The 23,422-nt window shown below is 37.0% G+C and overlaps 1 protein-coding gene across 1 annotated transcript; it reads right to left on the bottom strand.

Annotated features, from left to right (window-relative positions):
• Positions 1-4,102: 4,102 nt before the first annotated feature.
• LOC129237772 (uncharacterized) lies at positions 4,103-21,778 on the bottom strand. Its single transcript, XM_054872700.1, has 5 exons — positions 21,306-21,778; positions 11,738-11,875; positions 8,720-8,843; positions 7,605-7,761; positions 4,103-4,360 (listed from the first exon to the last, which is right to left on the bottom strand). Exons 1-5 carry the CDS (start codon positions 21,438-21,440, stop codon positions 4,201-4,203), a joined length of 714 nt encoding a protein of 237 aa, XP_054728675.1. The 5' UTR covers positions 21,441-21,778; the 3' UTR covers positions 4,103-4,200.
• Between the last annotated feature and the right edge of the window lie 1,644 nt (positions 21,779-23,422).

The following is a 23,422-nucleotide window of genomic DNA, read 5'->3' as shown; positions in this document are numbered from 1 at the left end:
TCGTGTTAAAATTTGAGACTAATCGGTTTAGCCGTTTTCGAGTAATGTTGGTCAGCTACTTTGAAAACATCATTTTCAGAAAAACGTGCTGCTCCGGTCTTGTGCTTTCAAGCACTCTGAAACGCCTTTTCAAATTTGCGTGAACTTCGAAAATATTCACCGGAACGATATTAAATTCTCTGTGTGTATTCTTAAATACATGTTCATTAAGAAAAAATAAATAAAATCGATTTTTTTTCATTCTAACTGTATGGAATATTAAAAGTTGACACATTTTTCGTTTTAAATCTTCATCAATATTATGGTAGCTTTTCATTAACTTTCATAAGGATCAAAATTAAAATTTAAATTTAATTATTGTAATTAAAAATTAAAGAATTTCTCACGGCCTTTTGCCTTTTAATTTTCTTGTCGAGGCAATGCAGTAAGTAACGGGAGTATCACAGCAGGCAATGCCATCGTTGCTTTCAAAAAAACCGCTTAAAGGAAGAAAAACCGAAAAAAGTAGTTGTTTAAAAAATCCGCGCGAAAGAAAAACGCACAAAAAAAAAACCGCGAAAATTGAGAAACACGCAATAGTAATAGGTATTTTTTTACTTTATTACTTTACCGCCACCATAGCCGAAAAGGGTTGGTACGTGACTACCACGCGTTGGTTCACATGTTCGAATCTCCATTCATGAAATGAAGTAGGCTGCCGTAGCCGAATGGGTTGGTGCGTGACTACCATTCGGAATTCACAGAGAGAACGTAGGTTCGAATATCGGTGAAAGACCAAAATTAAGAAACAGTTTTTCTCAATAGCGGTCACCCATCGACAGGCAATGACGAGTGTATTTCTGCTATGAAAATGCTCCTCATAAGAAATATCTGCCGTTCGGAATCGGCTTAAAATTATAGGTTGCTCCATTTGTGGAACAACATCAAGACGCACGCCACACCACAAATAAGAGGAAGAGATCGGGCAAACACCCAAAAAGGGTGTAATCGACCATTGAGTATACATATATACAGTGACTCACAGCTTATTTGATGCAGCAAAAAAAAAAAAAAATTATTGAAATATCAAATATATTTTATGGTATTTCCATTAGTAAAAAGTTTTATATATTTTTATTGTTAAACAATATGCTTTATTTAATAACAAAAAATAAAAAATAAATGCTTCTTCATAAGAAAGATACCGCAAATTAAAATAATTCAGTTACAGTTTTGAGGTCACAGCTTAAATGATGCACTAAATTAAAAGTATTCAAAAAACATAAACACTTTAATATTTCGTTTTCATGATTACGGCTAATACTTAGTGGGGTATCACTTTTGATTCAGAACAGCTTTTAATCGGGAATTTATAGGTTCTACTAATTTTGCTGTATAATCGGAACTAATTTTATCCCATTCTTCTTGTAATGCCTGTTTCCGATCTGAAGCATTAGAAATATTGTGGTTTCTTATTTTATTTTCCAGCACTGACCACAAATTCTCAATAATGTTGAGATCTGGACTCTGTGCAGGTGTCTGTACTACATGTGAGCAGTTCCAGATAAGCCAAGTTTTTACAATACCAGACGTATGCTTGGGATCGTGGCCTTGGTGGAACCTAAACGAATCCCTTATGCCCATTTTATCCGCACTTTGTGCTAAATTATCTTTTAGCAGATCCAGGCACATCTCTTTATTCATGTTCCCTTCGATAAATGTTAAATTTCCGACGCCTGAATAGAACATACCATCACACTGCCCTCGCCGTATTTAACTGTAGAGCGCAAATTACATGATTAAAACGCAGTGTTTGGTTTTTTCCAAACGCAGGACTTCCCATCAGACCTGAAAAGGTTTAATTTGCTTTCATCCGCAAAAAACAACGGACTTCCAGAACGAAATGTCTTTGTTCAAATGTTGTCTGCAAAACTCTATTCTTTGTTTTCTATTACGAGCATTAATCAACGGCTTATTTCGGGCAGTCCTTCCACGAAAATTTTCTTCGCGCAGAACTCTACGAACAGTTTTTGGGTTACAGATCTTGACTTAGTATTTTTCGACTTCGTTCATTAATTTTGGAGTGCTTAAAATGGGTTCTTGTTTAACTTTACGAGCAATCCACCTCTTATCTGCATCATTAAATATTTTATTTGGCACAGATCTGCCTTTGTCTTCTATCCTGTTTTCGTGGCGAAACCTTTCTATAATGTGTTGGACAGTTGAGGAACTAATAGCAACAATTCCTGCAATTTTCGTTGGCTTCTGCCCTCTTTATAATGACGAATAACGTCTTCCCTTTTTTTCAAGTGAGGTCCGTTTTCCCATTTTAGAAAATTTAAATTTTCTCAATTTTTCTTTACAAAAATTTTTTGAGACTGTCTTAAGACGCTAAGTAAAACAGAAACAAATACATTTCACCGTTATTGCATTCTCAAAAAAAATAATAAATAAAATACACTGCATCAGTTAAGCTGTGAGCATATTTTGATGAGAAAACTATTTGTTTCCATATTTTTTCAGCAAGCTTTGTTTTTGCTATTGTTCTTTCTGCAGTGGTAAACAGTACATACGAGGTGTGTTCAAAAAGTATCACGAATTTTGTGTTATTTTCAAAAATTATTTATTTATTAATTCATTAATATCTATTTTGTCACTTTCAAAGTAATCCCCATGAGATATTAAGCACTTGTGCCGACGTTTTTTCCAATCTTCGAAGCACTTCCAAATATAATTTTTTTTATCTTGTTCAGCTCCTCCTTCGATGCCGTCTTTATCTCGTCAATCGTAGCGTAACGTCGTCCTTTCATGGGCCTTTTCAATTTCGGGAACAAGAAAAAGTCATAGAGGGCCAAATCTGGGGAATACGGTGGCTGTGGCATGATTAGTGTGTTGTTTTTGGCGAAAAAGTCGCGCACAAGCAACGATGTGTGAGCAGGGGCGTTATCGTGATGCAAGAGCCAATTTTTGTTCTTCCACAAATCCGGGCGTTTCTGGCGGATTGCCTCGCGCAAATTGCGCATAACTGGCAGGTAATATTTCTTATTGACCGTTTTACCCTGTGGCAAGAACTCATGATGCACAACGCCCCTGCAACTGAAGAAAACGGTAAGCAACACTTTTACATTCGATCGAACTAGACGCGCCTTTTTCGGTCTTGGTTCGGACGGCAGATTCCATTGAGATGATTGAGCTTTGGTTTTCACGTCATAGCCATAAATCCACGTTATGACCCTCCGGAGCAAATTTGGGTCGTCGCGGACAGAGTCCAACATCTCATTAGCAATGTTCATGCGATGCTACTTTTGGTCGAAATTGAGCAGTTTTGGTACGAATTTTGCGACGACCCGTCTCATGCCCAAATCATTGAATAAAATTGAATGGCAACAGCCAATCGCTATGTCTAGGTTCTCAGCAACTTCTCTAACGGTGATTCGACGTCTGGCCAATACCATATTCTTCACTTCATCAATTTTTTCGTCTATTGTTGAAGTACTCGGGCGCTCGGCACGCTTTTCGTCGTTCACATCTTCTCGGCCTTCTGAGAACATTTTGTACCACCGATAAACGTTGCTTTGTTGCGTTGTTTAGCATTCGGAATGCATCCACACCCTTAATTTCGTTTTTCACACAAAATTTGATACAGGTTCTTCGATCCATCTTTTTGAATAGGTAAAAATCGAAGACGAGCCGAAACACGTGCAAGCAAAGCAGCTGTCAGCAACTGACTGAACATTCAAAATAGCCGAACTCGTCGGCATGAGTACCAACATATCGCCCCAAAAAAATTGAAATTCGAATATACCTAACCTGCGAAAATTCAAAATTCGCGATACTTTTTAAACACACCTCGTACATATCTCATTACAAGTCGTATATAGGTATTTTTTTATTAAATTTAATAAATATCGAGTCATTTTCTTTTTTCTAAAAAAGTTTTACCTGCATCAAAAAAGCTGTGAGTTACTGTATATAATTTACTTTTTTTATTTTACTTTATTACATTATATTTCAATTAATTTCATTTTATTGTCGCAATTTAATATAATTTATTTTATTCCACTTGCATAAATTTTATTTATCTCAACCTTAATTTATTTTATTTTATTTTAAAAGCCTTGAAAAACAACAATTGCACGTTAAATTAATTATAATATTTATTTAATACTACTATTGTACATTTTTTTTAACTTTATAGTACGGCTTATACTGGTGCTTTGCTTAAGGCTTTAAAATAACTTTGAATATATTTTTTGCATTCTTTCGTCCATTTATTATATAAGCCAAAGGATCATCATCAACGGATTCCATTAAATTGTCGCAAGTTTGATTGATTGGAAACATGAAGGACAGGTCGATATCATACCGGGGTAACTTTTCTCTGAAAATAAACAACAACAAAACAAAAACTGAAAGTAGACACAAAGCTGGATATTTCGTCTAGCCTAGTTTTGCTAACAAATTCATACAGTATCATACTCAAAGGTTATATGAATAATTACAAGAACTAATTAAAATAATAATAATAATAAAAATAATGAACTTCTAAATTAACAATACTTTTTGTTAGTACAGGGTGCGCCATCTTTTATGTCGGTATGTAAACGCTGAATAATTTGGCAATTACCAACCGATCGACTTAACATACATGTTTTCAATACGTCCATTCAGTACAATTTCAACCATGGATCGCTTTACACCGAAACAACGGGCTGAAATAGAGACGCTATACATCGAAAATAGTCGTTCTACAGGGTGGCCGATGAATTTTGCTACATTAAGAAACTCAAATAACTTTTTTTTAGTGTATGGAATTCATTTATTTTTTTTTCAAGTTGAAGGTCATTAAATTTTATTAAATGTAGCTTAACTAGTTTTAAAAATAATTGAATTTAAATGCCCCCCCATGCTCGTTGACACAAGTGCGGCATCTTAGTAAAAAGTTGTTCATTGCTGCTTTGAGAGTTGCGACAGGAATAGCCGCAATTGTTGCCCGAATGGATTGTTTTAGTTCATCCAAATTTGTTGGCTTTGTCTTATAAACTTCTTGTTTACATAAACCCCACAAGAAAAAGTCAGGTGCAGTAAGGTCAGGCGACCTGGGGGGCCAACGAAATTCGGAGTTTCTTGAAATCAGTTTATTGGGAAATTTTCGTCGCAACTCTGTCATAACAGTCTGGGCTATGTGAGACGTTGCCCCATCTAGTTGAAACCACACAGAGTTGAAAGGAATTCTCTTTCGGCGTAGTTCTGGATAGAAAAATTCTTTCAGCATTTTCAAATAACGGTCTCCAGTAACCGTAACGGTGTGACCATTTTCTTCAAAAAAATAAGGCCCGACAATACAGCGTGAAGAAACCGCACACCACACTGTCACGCGAAGAGGATGCAATTCCGTCTCGTGGAGTATCTGTGGGTTAGAAGTACTCCATATTCGACAATTTTGTTTGTTCACATTGCCGTTTAAATCGAAATGGGCCTCATCAGACATGAAAAGGCAGTTTAACATGTTTTGGTCTTCTTCCACCATTTGCAGGATCTTCTGGCAAAATTCCAAGCGAATCGGCAAGTCTGCTGCATTCAGTTTGTTAACCATTTGAATTTTGTAGGGAAATAAGTCTAAATCTTTGTGCATTATTGTTTGCAAAGACTGTCGGCTGACACCAAGTTGAGCAGATAAGCTTCTTGTTGAAACCCTTGGATTGCTTTGTATAGCTGCAGCTACAGCAGCGATCGTTTTCTCCGTCCGAACTGGTGGGTTTCGATGACTTCTTGCGACTGTTCCTTGCTCAGCAAAATTATTCACCAGTCTCATTATGGTCCATCTGCTCGGGGGATCGCCGCCAAACATCCGCCTGTACTCTCTCTGTACCAAAACTACGGACTCCAGTGCGTGATAGCGGCGGACTATCCAAATTCTTGTTTGCGTGTCCCAGTTATCCATTTTAATAAATTTTGAAGATTAATCTGCAAATTAAAACAAAAATGGAACAGATAACTTAAAAAGAAAAAAAGGTATTAAATTTTTTTTTGGTAGCGGCTTTCATCAGCCACCCTGTATTATTCCAACTCAACGCGCATATCACAAAAAGTATCACGGGAAACAGGAACCGTCTGACAATACTATTCGTCGTTTGGTGGCGAATTTTTTTGAGCACGGGACAGTTGGAGATCGTCACCATGCCGTTCATCAACGACCAAGAAACCATATAAAGTGCAATTGAGACAAAGAATATTGCCGACAGACTATTCAAGTCGCTTGGAATGTGGCCAAACAGTAGCTCGAATGGTTGACACTGCACTCAATTTTTGGAAGCAAGTTTTAATGACTGACTAGGCACATTTTAACCTCTCTGGCAGCGTGAATAAACAAAATTGCCGCAATTGGGGAACTGAGAATCCACACCAGATCCATGAGCCATTGCATGACATAACTGTTTGGGCCGGTATTTGCGCCCAACACCATCATTGGGCTATATTTTTACCGAGAAAACGAAACGGTCGATGGAAGTTGGAAATGCGTGAGAAAGGTTTAGACGGTTACTGGTTTCAACAAGACGTTGCGCCATGCCACACTGCGAATGCAACAATTGAATTTCTGCAACGAAAATTCCCGCGACGTCTAGTGTCAAAAAGAGGCGACACCGACTGTCCCCCAGATCACCTGACTTAACCCCCCCGGACTTCTTTTTGTGGGGTTATCTGAAAAGTAAGGTTTACGCCAACAAGCCGCAGACTATTGACCAGCTTAAAGCAAACATTCGTGCCGAAATCAACGCCATAAATGCCGAAATGCTTGACAAGGTGATGAAAAAAGCAGAAAGAAGATCGCAGTTTGTGATTGCTATATTAATAAAGACCACATGATTGATATTGTATTCAAAAAATAGTTTTAAAAAATTGTAAATAACCAAACCAAATAAAAATACCTCACTTATACAAACAAGTTGTTTTTGTTTTTCAAAGTTATTCAATGTTTTCATACCGACATAAAAGATGGCGCAAAATCAATCACCCTAGTGGTAGGTTTAAAATTCTTGCAAATGGCGTCGAACGTCAAGCTTATTTGAAACTTATGAACTACAAGAAAACAAAGAAGTAATGGCGCAAGTAAAGGTAAAAAGAAAGATTTCCATAACTCAAAATCATTTTTTTGTAAAGGGTTTTTCAATTGGCGCGGGTCGATTTTGGCGCCCTGTGGCAGCCATTTTGTTTTGGGTCAAATCTTTTGTTTATTATTCAGTTGTTTATGCCAAGTCATCATGGCAAGTTACACGATTGAACAGCACGTTCAAATGATAAAACTTTATTATCAAAATGAGTGTTCATTAACGCAAACGTTGCGCGCATTGCGCCCATTTTTCCGCAGACGTGGTGGCCCTTCCAATTTCTTATGGCCCATATTGAACCATATGGACCTAGGCGACATGTGGTTCCAGCAGGATGGCGCTACGTGCCACACAGCAAACTCCATTTTATTCCATTGCAACATCTACCCGTCCTTATTGAAAAACCCTTTATTTCGTAAAAAAGTTTTTCAAATGCAAAATTGGATGATTAATTTTGCTTACTTTTATATTTATTGTACATATTTCTACTTCCATTTTTTCACTTCAATAAATTACCTCAAAAAGTTGATGACATTCTCCCCTAATTGTGGTTCCCGCGACAGCAGCAAAGCTGATAAATAACGCGGTGATTTTTTCTTCTCGGCGCAATGCATTATGAGGCCCCACGATTTGTAATCCGTATCGATGATGTAAGTGTTGTAGATGCCTTCATCTGTGAAAATAAAATGTTTGTTTGAGTGACGAGGGAAAATAATAATAAAGGCTGGTTAAATTTCAAGGGCCGATGTTGAATGTGAACCACTCCTAAACGTCAACGACACTGTTGGACTTCTTTCTTTTGGGGCTATTTGAAAAAAAAAGGTGTATGTCGATAAGTCAGCAACAATTCAAGAGCTAAAGGATGAGATAATTCGGCACATTAACGGCATAGAACCTCAATTATGCCTCAGCGCCATCGAAAATTTGTACCATCGGATGGAGGTGTGCCGCCGAAGTCTCGGCGGCTATTTGGCCAATATTTTGTTTCATACGTAATTGAGCCATACCAATATTATCATAATAAAGAGAAATGACAATAATTTCTTAAAAAAATTCTACTTTATTCAAAATCAATACCGGCCCTTGAAACTTAACCATCTTTTAGATAAGGAACTATTTGCATTTGGTGGTCTTTGGAGGTGTGTCGCCGAGGTCGCGGCGGTCATTTGGCCGATATTTTATTTCATACGTAATTAAGCCATACCAATATTATCATAATAAAGAGAAATGATAATAATTTCCTAAAAAAATTGTATTTTATTTAAAATCAACACCGGCCCTTGAAACTTAACCACCCTTTATTACAGAAATATAGACGCACACATTTGTACATTTCAAAGTAAATATATTTAAATGCGGTTTTATTATTATTTGTTCTATCAAATCTTATTGCCCGCGCTCCAGGATAACTTTATGAGATTTCGAGTTCTATTTCGTTCGATTTCTCGCTGTCGAAGAAGGAATTTTAATGATTTTTTTAACTCTTTTTTTTATTTATTTAACTACTTTAGTAATTGAAGCTCATACTAGCTTTGAGAGGTCTGTGAAAACTACTATGCTTTAAGCTTGAAATAAATGAAATGAAATCTTCATATTGACTAATTGTGACTAAGTGTCAAATTCATTCTTACAAATATCTTCCGTATGCATCCAATGTGCTGGTGTTTCGAAATCCGGTATCATCCAGGTAATGTTGCCTTGCAATTTTTCACGCAACGGATCTTCGGCAAAGATGTAACTGAAATTCATGGTGATCTAAATAGTAAATAATAAATTTTTTTAGCATAAGTAAAATAATTATAAATATCGTTAGTTGTTAGTCAAAGTTGTAGTACTCAATATTCATAATATAAAAGTTTGCTTCTTAAAATTTCCAATGGAAATAAATATAATATAATCGTTTATTTGGTTGGTCAAATGTCAAGATTTCTTTCGAAAAAGTAAACAAGAATAGAAACATTAATTCTTACACATTTGTATATATAAATATTGTTGTGTAGGATGATGAATATATGTATGCACACATAATATTTCCACTCATATGAAGGTCGATCACTATCACATTTGTGAATGAACATACATACCCAGCTGGACTAATTGCCAGTCATGTTTTGATGCCAGCCAGGCCTGACGCATGTCTGAGTGAAAAATGTGTTGACTTATTAGAGAATTCTGTCAATTTTCTCGCAGAAGTGTTTGGAGAATCTTATTTAATTCGTCATCTGACATGTTTAATAGAATTCCGTTCGATATCGTACAGACATGTCTGGCTATGGTCTGGCAGCAAAAGAAGCACAAATCCGCTTCCTAGTATGTCTCTAAATCTCCTAGACACGGCTGGTATACCATAAATTTGTTAATCCAATGAAGTGAACAATCAATAAACGTATATGTATTATATTTGCGCATAATACTGGTATAACTACATAGAAGGGATATAACAAAAATAATTTGACCAGAGCCCGTATAAACAAACACATCCTAGACGGCTGTGCACATTACAGGAAACCCTTAAAAAACACGAATCCTACAGATCCATTCCCAGGGCAGCCGGTTCTACGTTACCGGAATGGCTCGGGGTTTTTCCCGACCAAGGGCTGAATTTTTATTTGGAAATAGGAAACTTAATTTTAAATAAATTAAAACTTAGGCCAAACAATTAGCTTCTCATTAGACTTTTTTCGCGAAAACTAGACTTGCCAGCAAATAACTCAGAGTCACGACGAGTTTGTCAGATCTCTGGCAAATCTTTCCATATTTTCACTTAGAAATAGTAGGCAGTTCCTAGTAATATAAGGGGTTAGGGGTAGTCAGAATTTTCAAAAAATTGATTTTTTTTGCATTTTTTGACGTGATAACGTCTTATAATTCGATTTAGCCGGCTGCACGCGCGAAAAAATGTGTCGTTACCTTGCTCATTAGTGTTACCTTGCTCATTGCCGTTACCTTGAATGAACTGCAAGCGAAAGCGCGGAACGAACGACAAAGCAAACAAAGCAAACGAACGGCAACGTTCGACATCTTGCTCTCTCCTACTTAAGTGAGCGTATATGTGTATGTATATGCGCATATGTACATATATAAATTCACGTATTTGTATTTGCATATGCCTTCTTATTGATTATTATTAATTTGATTTACTTGAAGAATTTAAAATAAAACCGAGTTTGTTAATAATACCTGTTGTTTTAATGTTATTATTATTTTTTGACGTGATAATTCTATGTAGCCGGCTGCACGCACCAAAAAATGCGTCGTTATCTTGCTCATGCGTCGTTACCTTGCTTGAACAGCATGTTATGTTATGTTATGATATGTTATGTTATGTTATGTTATGTTATGTTATGTTATGTTATGTTATGTTATGTTATGTTATGTTATGTTATGTTATGTTATGTTATGTTATGTTAAAGTATATTATGTTATGTTAATGTTACCTCATTCTCTATATCCATACAAAATATCTATCAAACAAATAAAATTAAAATTTTCTTTTGAAAAATGCAACCATTCAATCAGTATTTTCTTATGACGTTATCACGTTAAACTATCGTCAGTAAACCGACTTTACAGACAACCTCTTTTTAAATATAACATCTTAGAAATATTGTATGAAAATTTGAAGTGAATCCGACCAATAATTTTCGAGTTATTCAACAATTAACAAAAGGCGCTCGGGCGCTCCGGAGCTCGATAGCAAAACTTTAAATGCGTTTTTCTCAAAACTATGTTTTTTGAACTTGTGATCACTGTAACTTAAGGACCGCTTGGTAGATTTCAATAAAATGTATACCGCTTTTGACGAACATAAAAAACTTGTGCTTGATAGAAGGATTTTTTCGTTTCAAAAATTTCGATTTTTTTAACAATTAATTGTCGCTTTTTTTCTCAAAAATCTGAAAAATATTTCATGACGCCGGCATATTGTTAATTTTGAAAAAAAGCTTCGATTACGCACAAGATTATTTGTTAATAAAACTAATTTCTCTTGTCGGCTTGATTTTAGATGAAGGACTCCAAGGACTTGTGATGATCACCGCAAGGGACTTCTGGAGAAACGGGGTCCACACAAACAGCGATAACTTTTACAATTATAAATTTTTTTTTTGAATTTTTGCTTAAGTCAAGTCGAAACCTGATGTATGTTTTTATTTTTGTAAAATAAAGCAATATAAATAAAGCAATAAAATAAAGCATATTGAAAATCATAATTTTTTTGGGCCTCTGACTACCACTAACCCCATAAATGAAAAAAAAACTTCAAGTGTAATGGGTTAAATCCCATCGCTGCCGAAAAGTATAACCCATACGAGTAAGTAAAAATTCATAATAATTTTCTGTTATGATTTATTTTTGTATAATTACCAAATTACCCCAATTTCGCTTCTCTTATGAGAAGTCTTGAAGAGTTTAATCGGCTTTCTAGAAGTCTTTGTCTGGATTTTACAATGCCAAGGTGTCTGTTTAAGCCACTCATTAAGTCTTAGTTATTATCAAATTAACTATATTTAATTTAGTTGTTAAGTATGTAAGTAATCTTGTACATCTGGCCAGTAAGGATTGTTACTATTGACTTAATAAATGGAAATGAATGAAAATGAAAGTGAAAATACATCGACACACGCATTGATACGTGCGGTTATACTCACATGCTGATCCTCGGCAGAGAACGTAAAATGACTATGCATGCAGGCATATTCGGGCAATTCCTCCGTCGATGCGTAGTACTGGACAACATACCAGAATCCCATCATCGATTCCAGGTCAAAATTGCGGATGGCGCGCACCTGCAAAAAATATAAGCAACAGAAAAAATAGTGAAACGTGTGAAAAGAAGTAAATAGTAGATACAGGTAAGTTCGCTTTATGAGTCAATGCAGATATTTGCATTAATTTATTAACCCTTGAGTTGCTAAATTTTGCTTCGAAGCATTTTAAAAGGAAATGTTTTCAGGATTCTTAGAAAAAATGTTTGCATTTGTCTTTTCTCCGCTACCATTTACTTTTTCTTTCACATATTTTCTCTTATCTATCGGGTGTTTTTTTAGCTGCTTGGGAAATATTGATACGGGAACTATGGTTTGACAGCTGACAGCTGAGAAGGGCAAACTGTGTTGACATTTCTGTTCATTTGAGGTTTGGCAAGTCATCATGAATCGATTAATGCCAAATTGTGGACATTTGATTCGAAAAAAAAAATAAATAAAATCTGCGATGTTCATGGAGCACTTCGTACATTTTACGGTCAACATAGTCGGTCTAGTAAGCAAGAAATTCGTGCAGTTACTGGTTTTGTTCACCGGCCTTCTCGTTGGTGTAATTTTATGTCTCTGGATTACTTTTTATGGGGCTATTTTCAGTCATTGGTTTATACCGACCACTTGCGTCACCGTATATGCATGCGGAGTCTATTTTAAACAGGTATTTTTGGGAATACTGAAATCTGGAAGTTCCTGCTGTACCATGTAGTGACGTATTTTATTAGCCTGGCCGTCCGTCTGCCGCGTGTTTTGTTTCTCCAGCGCTCTTGCCATAGCCTTATCATTTCTCCTTTAATTTTGCTCGCTGTAATTCGTTTACTCTTTCTCCCATCCTTTCGTTCTTTAATGCCCACAACTTTTTCCTCTCAAAGGCTAGTAAATCTATCGGTCTTAAACCGCGTATCACTTGAACAGCTGGCCCTGATACTGTGCGGTAGGCAGACACAGCTATCGGAGCCGCGGTTCGTTGTACCGATGCTAGAAAATTGCACTGGTAATTTGCCTTTAGCGCATTTGTCCACAGTTTCACAGAACGGAATGCGTGGTAGCCATCATTATTTTCCGTTTGCTTTGGATTGGCCCCCCCTTATGTTTGTCATCAGTCTACTTAGGAGGTATGCCATCTTGGCGGCTCCCTTTTTTCTGCGTGTTTTATTTGGGTCCAGAAGGTTAGTCTTGAAGCATTGGAAACCAATATTGTAGCCAGCATTGACTCCATATGGCCAGATTTATTGGGAAAAGTAGTCAGAAATTGGACGCTTCCATGTAACTCGTAGTCGCGGCGGACAAATGCCGGGTATTATATTCAAAAAATAAATGCCATGAAGTTATCTACCGGAGTATAATAAAAATGCATTTCAACATAATTTCTGTTTTCTATTATCATTTTAAGTTCTGAAGCTCTTACAAAGTACCCGATACATACGTACATGCATATATGGAAAAGGTAACATCCCAACGCCCACAAGAATCCGCCACTAGACAAGTTTATATGTAAGTGCATTTGCGACAATGAAAACAATAAAAAAGAACTAAACTAAATGGATCACATTTCGAGAGCGCAAACGCACTGGCATTCAGTCACAATTCGCTTGCGCCCAGTTTTGACTGGCCATGAATTTGGTCACTCAAGCTTGGCCACTTAGAAAGTGTGATTGATTTTTGGCACGGCAAATGGTATGTCGCCCAACGTATGCGCGCATGTTCATGATTGCAGCACATTTACTCTAGGCCTACACACACATATACACTTATGCATAGTGTTCGTAGATGCTGGCGCTAAGGTGACAGCAGCGGGGTACATGTCTATCTGTGAGCGCCCGTTTCTTTTCCGTCATTCTGATAAATGTTCAATGTCGCGTGTGCCGCATATTGATGAGATTCCATTTGATGAAAAACGTATTTACATTAAAATTTTCTATTTTTTTTTTTAGTTCGCTTGCTACTTTTATTGCCGTTGTTTTTGGTGTAGCTGTCGCTCAACCAAAAGGTATTTAGAATGCGAGCACATGTGGCTGCAACCGCGACAGCAACAGCATCAGCCATGCTTACATTTGTAGGTGTGTGTGCGCACATACATCCAGTACAACGCGTCCAGCTGTAGAAGCGTGTGGTGGGTAGGGGGGTTGGTACAGGGGTGGTTGTATGAAGCTGTTTGTTGTTGGTGTGCGTGTGTGTGGCATGTTTGGGCGTACGGCCAAGTGCAGAAAAGAAAGTGTATATTTGGAATTATTTGGAACTGCTATTTTCTGTTTCACTAGCCGCTTGACATCGCTTGTTTGGTGCTTGCGGCAACGCTCGCTTGGCAAGTGATGCGCGATCGACAGTGTTTCACGTCGTTGTGATCTAGTTTATTGCAAAAGCAAAAACCAAAAAAGAAAACAAAAAGCGTAGAAATAACCGCGAATGAACGCAAAATAATAATAAACGCAAACAAAACGATCGCTCGATTTTTGTATGAAAAAATCGTTTTTTATGGAATGTAAATTATTTAGAACAAAATCGAAAATGCAGCAGGAATTTGCATATTTTAATTGAATGCTTCCATTGGCACCAATTTTATGATTTATGTGTTGAATTTGAAAATTTATTGCCTAGTGTAGTTTGTGTAAACAATTTTTGCCTCCTAGAATATTTTATCGCATGGCGGGTCACAATTTCAGCTCATAACCCTGCTGGTTAAAGCTGCAATTAGTGCTGCCATAGCCATAACGTCATAGCCGCAGTAATACAGCATTGGCCGATTAGTCATACCGTAACCATAAACAGCTTAAATTGAAGTAGAATTAATGAAAACATTTGCATTTTGTCATAAAAACACGGATGATTTTCCACTAGGTCAATTGATTATTCTTCGTTCATTTCTGATATTCAAGTTTTTATTGCAAATATCAAAGCAAATGTAAAGTATTTCACAGCTGCTTACGGTTACGGATAAAAACCTAAATTCGATAGATACGAGTAGATACTACTATGGTTGTGGTAATGGCGTTATGGGGCGGCACCTATAATCGTTTACAGTTATGCCCATATGTTTGATCAGAACAGCTGATTGCTACGGTTACGGTTATGGCTAAGACACGGCACCACTAAATACGAGATGGTCTATCCACTGAACTGAGTACCAGATGGTCTATACGTGGGAAATTAATTGGTAAAGCTAATGCGTCATAGAGAATACCTGGTGAGTGATATTGGAGTGCTTTATTCGAATTGGGCGAGAAGTTGATCCAATTACACTGCGCGATACTACCTTTGGCGGGTGGGAAACTTTCTTGCAAAACGATGCCGTCAGGTCAGTATATCAGAACCCGCAATGGAATGGGTTCGAGCTTTGCAGATGAGGACATTTTTTTGGTGCTTAAATTAAGCTTTTGTATTTGTGACTAAAGTTATTCCAAAAAAGGTTTAAAGTATCAATCTGAGCTAAATATAATATTGAAGTATAATAATTCAAATTTTAAAAGTAACTTTTTCGTAGGTGGGTTTAAACCATTGTTGTCTCTCATAATGGTTAATTTTGAACCCTTGTCCCCTTTTTTGACAAGTACCTGAAATGTCATGTTAAAAAAAAGTTAGGGGGTTAAAAGTTATTCCTAGGAAAATTTCACTGTGAGTCATCTCTCGCAAAAACTTCAGGCGATAAGCAAATATATAAAGGGTGGTTAAGTTTCAAGGGCCGTTGTTGATTTCGAATAAAATATAATTTCTTTAAGAAATTATTGTGATTTCTCTTATGATAATATTGGTATGGCTCAATTACGTATAGAGCAAAATATCGGCCAAATGGTCGCCGCGGCCTAGGTGGCACACCTCCATCCGATGGTCCAAATTTTCGATGACGCTGAGGCATAATTTAGGTTCTATGCCATTAATGTGCCGAATTATCTCACCTTTAGCTCTTAAATTGTTGCTGGCTTATCGACGTAGACCTTTTCTTTCAAATAAAAGAAAGAAGTCCAACGGTGTCGTTGACGTTTAGGTGTGGTTCACATTCAACATCGGCCCTTGAAATTTAACCACCCTTTATATATATATAATTGGCGCGTACACCCTTTTTGGGTGTTTGGCTAAGCTCCTCCTCCTATTTGTGGCGTGCGTCTTGATGTTTTTCCACAAATGGGGGGACCTACAGTTTTGAGCCGGCTCTGAACGGCAGATATTTTTTATGAGGAGCTTTTTCATGGCAGTAATACACTCGGAGGTTTGCCATTGCCTGCCGAGGGTCGACCGCTATTAGAAAAATGTTTCTTTGTTTGTTCTTTTTTTAATTTTGGTGTTTCAATGAGATTCGAACCTACGTTCTCTCTGTAAATTCCGATTGGTAGTCACGCACCAACCCATTCGGCTAAGAATGACTTTTTTCTATTTTTATGTATAAATATATGCCTCTCTTCGTTTCAGTGTAGCAATTACTAATTTTTGGCATACATTTTTTTGTTAACTATAGAAATGTCGCAATTTTGTATTTCAGCAAATTTGGAAACCCCGTACATTTTCCTTTAGGCAGTGTTCGGTGGTGATACCAACCATTGTACTAATAGAAGGCCGGTCTATATTGATGAGATATATATGTAGTTCTGTGATCATTCCTTCTAAGCCTAAACCGTGTAGTTATCTCACAAGTGGACTCCACGGTCCATTTACTATTGGCTTGCGCGATGTAAACCAAACTGATGCATAGCTCGCACGAGGATAAAGGGTTTGAACTGATTTAAGATCACTCTTCCTCTTAGTTCATTCGCGATGCAATTTCTAGGAATGTCTTTGTGTCCAGGAACCCAGACAACGTTGGTGGTGCACCACTTAGACATCTCATTTGGAATAGCTCTACTTCAATTGCTACTTTGGAAGAAGTAGTAATGCACTGATTTTAAGGCAGATTAACTGTCAGTGTAGACAGTGATCGGTTGTGCTGCAACAGGCGAGTTCTTGACCCACAACGCAGCCTTCTTTATAGCTATTAACTTAGCTTGAAAGGCGCTGCAGTAGTCAGGTAGCTGTAGACTTAGGTTCAGATGCAGCGCTTCTGAGTAGATACCACTATCGACCTTATTATTTTGTTTTGCACTATCAGTGCACCTTAACGTTACCCCATTCGCATCTTACTGGAAAACTTTTTTCAAAACAGATTTGTGCAGCACTGTAACCTAGCTCCTTATATGTATGTGGAAGAGTGCCAAGAATTTTCGAGTACCTAAATCTGAAATTTGTGGACATCTTGACAAAGTTATAATACTCTTTTGCGTTAGTGCACTCGGTTATAGAAGTAAAAAGTGTCGGTACAAGTTAAGTTTTCGATAGCTTCAAAGGAAACGGCTTGAATTCATATCTGAATTTGATTTGCTTGCAAGACGACTGCGTACCCTTAGCTCCGATTAAATCTACCATAAAAGACCTGCTCAAATGCCCTTATACCAAATTCAAGGTTGAAAATGTGGCAACTCTATCGTTAAAGTAAGTATATTCTCGATTCAATCCAAGAGTCAACGTCCTAGTATTATTATATGTACTATTGTGACATGCTCGTAATTTACAATTAAGTACTAGTCTATTCACAAATTTATGTTACATAAAGTTTCAAATATTCCCTGTTTTTTGTTAGATATCTTAATTGGCTCATTGATTTATTAGTTTCGCTGATAATAGTTCTTCGTCATGTTGTCTTCGGTCGCCCTCTTCTTCCATTCCAGCACTGCGTGTGGTACCACATCAGTGCTCTTTCTCAATGTATGACCCATTCACCGGCAATTCCGGAGTGCGCTTCCATAGGTATTCATTCGAGATCCTCGTAGGCCGCCATACTCCCAGAATTTGCTTGAGGCATCTATCAACAAAAGTGTGTAACTTTCTGACGTTCATCTTTCTGGTTGATCAGGTCACGCATCCGTACAACAAAATCGATTTAACGCAAGCATAAGAAACATGTATTTTTGTGGGCAAGAGTACTGAGTTGGATCTCCACAGTTGTTCAAATACGTTTCTGGACGTCGCTGAATATTAATTGCAGTTCCTCCGTTAACGCCGACATTGCTTCCTAGATATTCAAGGTCCTCTATGTATTCTAGAGCATTTTAGAGGCCTTGGCACAGGCTGGTTTCGTTGCTTGCATTTACTCTAATTATTTTTGTCTTCGCTCTTGGGGATCAAGACATTAGATGCGTCTCAAATTACTTCTCTAAAGTTATTGAAAACCTCTGAATTTCCGTGAGTGTTCCTGTTTTCACAGATGTGGCCCTGTTGACCGAGTGCGCAGCTGCATAACTGGCTCGTCGTCTTCTGCTAAGAGGAAATGCTAGTAGTATGGAAAGGTTCAGACAGTTTCGGATGTCGGAAATCCAATCAATAACGGAAAGGATGGTGGCAGACCCACCATTAAACTAGGCAACATCGGACTCGTCGCTGGTGAAAATTAATAGATTCGTAAATTCACAACGTCCTAGAATAATAATCTTAAAATCCAGCAAAGAATCAGCACTAGGATTGCCGTTCTGTTTGGTTCATAGGAATAAATGAAGAAAGGTTCTGTGGTCACATATGGCCATTTGAGCACTATCTACTGAAAATATTTCAGATAAGATAAGACAGATTAAAATCCAGCGGCTCCAAAGGGTTGTTCTTAAAGTGGTGATTTCTGGTGATAGCAGAGGCATGGGGAGGATTATTCTTCGAGGGAAAGTCTAAGTGGAAAAGGATTTGTTTGTTATTTCGGAAAAGAAGTATGCATCATCAAGAAAGTAAGAATTGTATTATTATATTAGGTAATTAATTAATAGCCGGCTGCCGAAGCCGAATGGGTTGGTGCGTGCCTACCATTTGTACATTCGGAAGTGCGTAGGTGATTCGAGTGCATGAAACACCAAAATGGACAGTTTTTCTAATAGCGCTCGCCTCTCGGCAGGCAATGGCAAACCTCTGAGTGTATTTTTGCCATGAAAAAGCTCCTCATACAAAAATATCTGCCGTTCGGAGTTGGCTTGAAACTGTAGGCTCCTCCATTTGTGGGACAACATCAAGACGCACGCCTCATCACAAATAGGGGGAGGAGCTCGGCCAAACACCCAAAATGTGGGTAAGCGCCAATTATATAAATAAGTGTATAAAGGGTTTTCCAATAACAGGTGTTATTTTGAATATAGCGATAGATGCCACTTTTGAAGCTGTCATTTTTTGATATTTGACAAGTAGAAACTACGTGCGATACACGCTTAAACAACGCATTGAAATTATTAAAATTCACTATAAAAATGGTGAAATTTCGGCACTTGAATTGGGAACTCGAACATTTTTGGGTCATCGTGAAGCACCGTGTCGGACCGCAATACAGAAATTGGTGAAAAAATTCGAGCTGTTGGGACAAGTTAGTGATGTGAAGAATAAAGCCCGTGCACGTCGCTCAAGAATAGCCGAAAATATTCCTGTTGTAGCCAAAAGTGTTGATGAAAACCCAGGATTGTCCATTCCTCGTCGTTCTTTGGAATTAGGCATTCCAAAAACGACATTACACCGTATTTTCCATACAGATTTGGATCTTAAGGCTTATAAAGTCCAGTTAACACAAAAACTCAAGCCGGACGATCATCAACAACGTCGTGTCTTTGCTGATTGGGTCGTTGAAATGCATGAAAATTATCCGGAATTCCATCGAAAAATCATCTTGAGTGATGAGTCCCATTTCCACCTCGGTGGCTTCGTCAACAAGCAAAATTGTCGGGCCTGGGGTTCAGAAAATCCAAGAATTATTGTTGAAAAGCCTCTCTATCCTCAACGTGTGACTGTTTGGTGCGGTTTATGGTCCGGCGGAGTCAGTGGACCTTACTTTTTTGAAAATGAAGCTGGAGCAACAGTTACGGTGAATGGATTGCGCTATCGAGAGATGATTACCGATTTTTTATGGCCGGAATTGGATGGTATTGATCTGGACAACGTTTATTTTCAACAAGACGGCGCTACGTACCACACAAACAACGAAACCATTGATCTTTTACGGGAAAAGTTTCCGGATAACATCTCTTATTGGAAAACCCTTTATATATATCTATATATGTAATTAATGAATTGGCGTGAATTGTTTTCGGCTGAATATATGTAAGTAATTGTATCGAAATATATTCATATGTTTGGTTTTTATTTGTACGTACATACATATTAAATTTATTTACGAGCAGTGGAGCATAACAATTTCTTATAAGGCCTTTTCGCTCAAGGCGGTTATTTATTATTAACAAACTCGGATTAGGGTGTAAATTACATTTTATGCAAAAAAATGAAAAACAAATATAGAAAAAAAAATAACAAGACTGCCTTCGAAATGAATTTGGACTAGAAATTAGAATTGATTTATTTTTTTATGTATTATTTAGTGCTATTAACATATGGCCCCCAATATAAGAAGATTAGCGTAGAAGAAAGTTATTTCGAAACGAATTTGGATGATTAATTTTGCGCCTGTCATACATTTGTCAGATGACATTAGATTCTTACTAAAATAGGGCACTAAATTGACTATGGTAGTCAAAAAATAAACTCATTTAAATATTTAGACTTAGTTTAACTAAACTTGCATTTATCGCGGACTATGATTATGCCCTAATATGTGGAAGCCTTAAAATAAGCAGCAAAAACGAGGTGGTACCAATTTCAAGGTATGGACGCGATTTCGCGGACATGCTGATATGGAGCCGGTATATGAAAACGACACACTTATGGACCAACAAGTAGTAGAACATTGTGCTCTTAAAATATAGGAGCCGGCTTGATGATGACACAAGATCTACTTACGATTAGTGAAGTGCTGCGTGGAAGAAAATCATCATTGGATATCAAACACATTTCGAATCTATTTGAGCAGCACATTTGAGTAGAAAGAAAAGTCCTATAATCTGGTTGACACTCAATACCTCAGCAACTATTGAATTACATCAACTCCTTCAAAGAATTTTCTTAATTTCATGAAACAAAGATTAGTAGGAAAAGTTATTTCAAACTTTAAATAGAAACCGTTGATTCTCAGTCCTCGACCCAGTCTCAAGTATGATACTTTCAAATTAGCCTTGAATAATTTCCTTCTTCGGATTAAAAATTTTCAAATTTACATGATTTTTAAAACGCTTTTTTGAACGAAGTTTTTGCTTTAAATGGCGTATTGTTTTGCATTGTCACAGATTTAGGTTAGTAGTTAAATGTTTCAATGGACTTAAATGATGAAGTGTTCTTGCAGAATTCCTTTCCGTTGTTGTGTGTTTTGCTTTTTTAATGAAAAAATACTAAATGGATTAAAAGCAACTAATCATATACAATTTTGTGTACGATTTTCCTTGCATGCCTCAGGAAATACTGATAAAGTTTTTTTCATTTTGTTTTGCTCCCAACATAGTTTCCGTTCAACAAAACACATACACTCACTCACACACCCACGCAACTGATAACACAACACAAGTAAAGTAATAAAACTCACATTCGGACAACGTTTCTTCAGATCCGTGCGCTTCTTGGACACATAACTGTTGAAATTCAGCCAAGGTGAGACGAATTCAAAACTTAATAAATTAATTAAGCAGAAGAGCAATGCTGCAGCATGCCAAGTTGCCATTCTTTTGTGAAGTTTTTCGTTCGTTTTGTGTTTTTTGTTTTTGAATGAAAGACAAAATTTTCTATTGAAATTCTTTCAACTCTTTATTATTTCACTTTCCTGCTACTTTTTATTTGTTTGTAGTCATACAAAACAAATTTATTACGCTTCAATAAAAACTACAACTAAACACCAAATGGAGGTGGTGAAATTGCGAATTTAACAACTCAATTCACGCACAGAAAACACAGAACTATTTTGATTTTTAGCAGCATTTACAAAAATATTTAGAAATTCTCGTCATTCGCGATTGGCAGCGACGCGCAAACTGGCTGCGATTTTTGAATACTGAGCGGTGACGCGTTGCTGAGCTCCCTCCAGCCACTTGTAAATGGAAGCAGCGTTGGTGGAGTGAAAAAAAGCAATTAAAAAAAAAAAAAAAATTGAAATTGCGGATAAGAACACCCGCCACCTCCCGACGATTGACTTTTGCTGTATTTTTCTTTTTTGATGTATTGTTGTAGTGATTGTCGCTGTTGCCTTGGTGCCGCTGCCGATCTGTGCGCACTACCCAGCAGGAAGATCCGACCAGTAACTAAGTGGTTCACGTCTGGGGAACTTATAACAAAGAATAATTCGTGTTCATTATCTTTTCCATAAAAGCAACTGATGTATTTCTGCACAGTACTGCCTCAGGAAGCATCAATTATCCGCCATTACAGTCTTTCTTCGATGGCTACTGACAAATTCGAAGGAGGAATCCAAGTAAGTTTTGCATGATTTTTCTCCAGATAGTTTTGAATTCGTGAAGTTATACGAGTATTATTCCTCTTATTCTTTATCGGCGTAGCAACCGGCTAAGCAATTTTAGCGCCAATTGAACCACTACTTAGTATTCCAAGGCAGCTATAAAGTGTGAGCATTGTATGTCAAGAGAGGTCTGACGTCTGCTTGCCTACTCAATCCAATGCAGCACTTGTTGGCAATAGAGATTCGGTTGAAACGAAGCCCTCTACTTATTTTAAATTATAAATATAAAGTGACGCGGGTGCCAAGATGTGAGTGCGTTGACTAATGTTTGATGACAGATTGGCATACAATTCGGTTGGTCTTAGGTTCAATTTTTTTTTATATATAATTGGGGCGCCCCACCTTTTTTGGATGTTTTATCGAGGGAATCAATTGTGACTTTAACTCAAGAATGAAAGAAATGAGATTGCGCTCATCAGGTAGTGTTTCACGCCACACAATATTACTGAGTTTGATGTTTGTTTCTTTTGTAAGCTAAACTAGTTGATTCTTCTTTGAGCTTATGCAAGAATATTGGATCTACTTCTCTCAACTCTTCTTAACATTTAACACCTTTCTATAACTTTGAAAAAGCCTTTGAATTTACTGAATAGGAATTATAACCATAGAAGTGTATTCATGAGTAGAAATAAACAAAAAAACAAAGCAGATAATACTGAAGAAACCATATCGTTATTTTGTTACATAACCACTACTATAGCAAACAAGTGTTTTTCGACCGTTTTTTAAAGAGATTTTCTTAACATAAGTTTTAAATGCAAGGATGCATTTTTAAAACTCCATTTTTTTCGTACATTCCGTTGTACGTAACCCTAGATTTATTAAAAAAAAATTCACATTTTAAAGACAATTTGTAACGCATACAAAGATCTTTAAGTTATTCAAAAAAAAAAAGGTATTTTATTTTCTTTAAATAGGCATTTTATTATTTATTTATATCCAAAACTAGGCAACACTGCAGTTGCGAGAGCGAGATTTGACTGCTCGAAGGAGAAGAAGAAAAACTTGAACTTGAAAAAAAAAAAATGTAATTAAAGTGAACAAATGTCACACACAAGTAAAGCAGGTCACAGACGGCATACAAATCGAAACAGTGGGTTGAAAGTCATTTCGCCACTGTTGGTTGGTTGGTTAAGGTGCGGCCTATGCGACATGCCCCAGACTCAATTAGCACGAAAGGGGCCATTTTAGTA

This window comes from Anastrepha obliqua, chromosome 2, assembly GCF_027943255.1.
Source record: "Anastrepha obliqua isolate idAnaObli1 chromosome 2, idAnaObli1_1.0, whole genome shotgun sequence".
NCBI classification, from domain to species: domain Eukaryota; kingdom Metazoa; phylum Arthropoda; class Insecta; order Diptera; family Tephritidae; genus Anastrepha; species Anastrepha obliqua.
The sequence above is the reverse complement of the archived record's forward strand: the minus strand, read 5'-3'. Positions and strand labels throughout refer to the sequence as shown.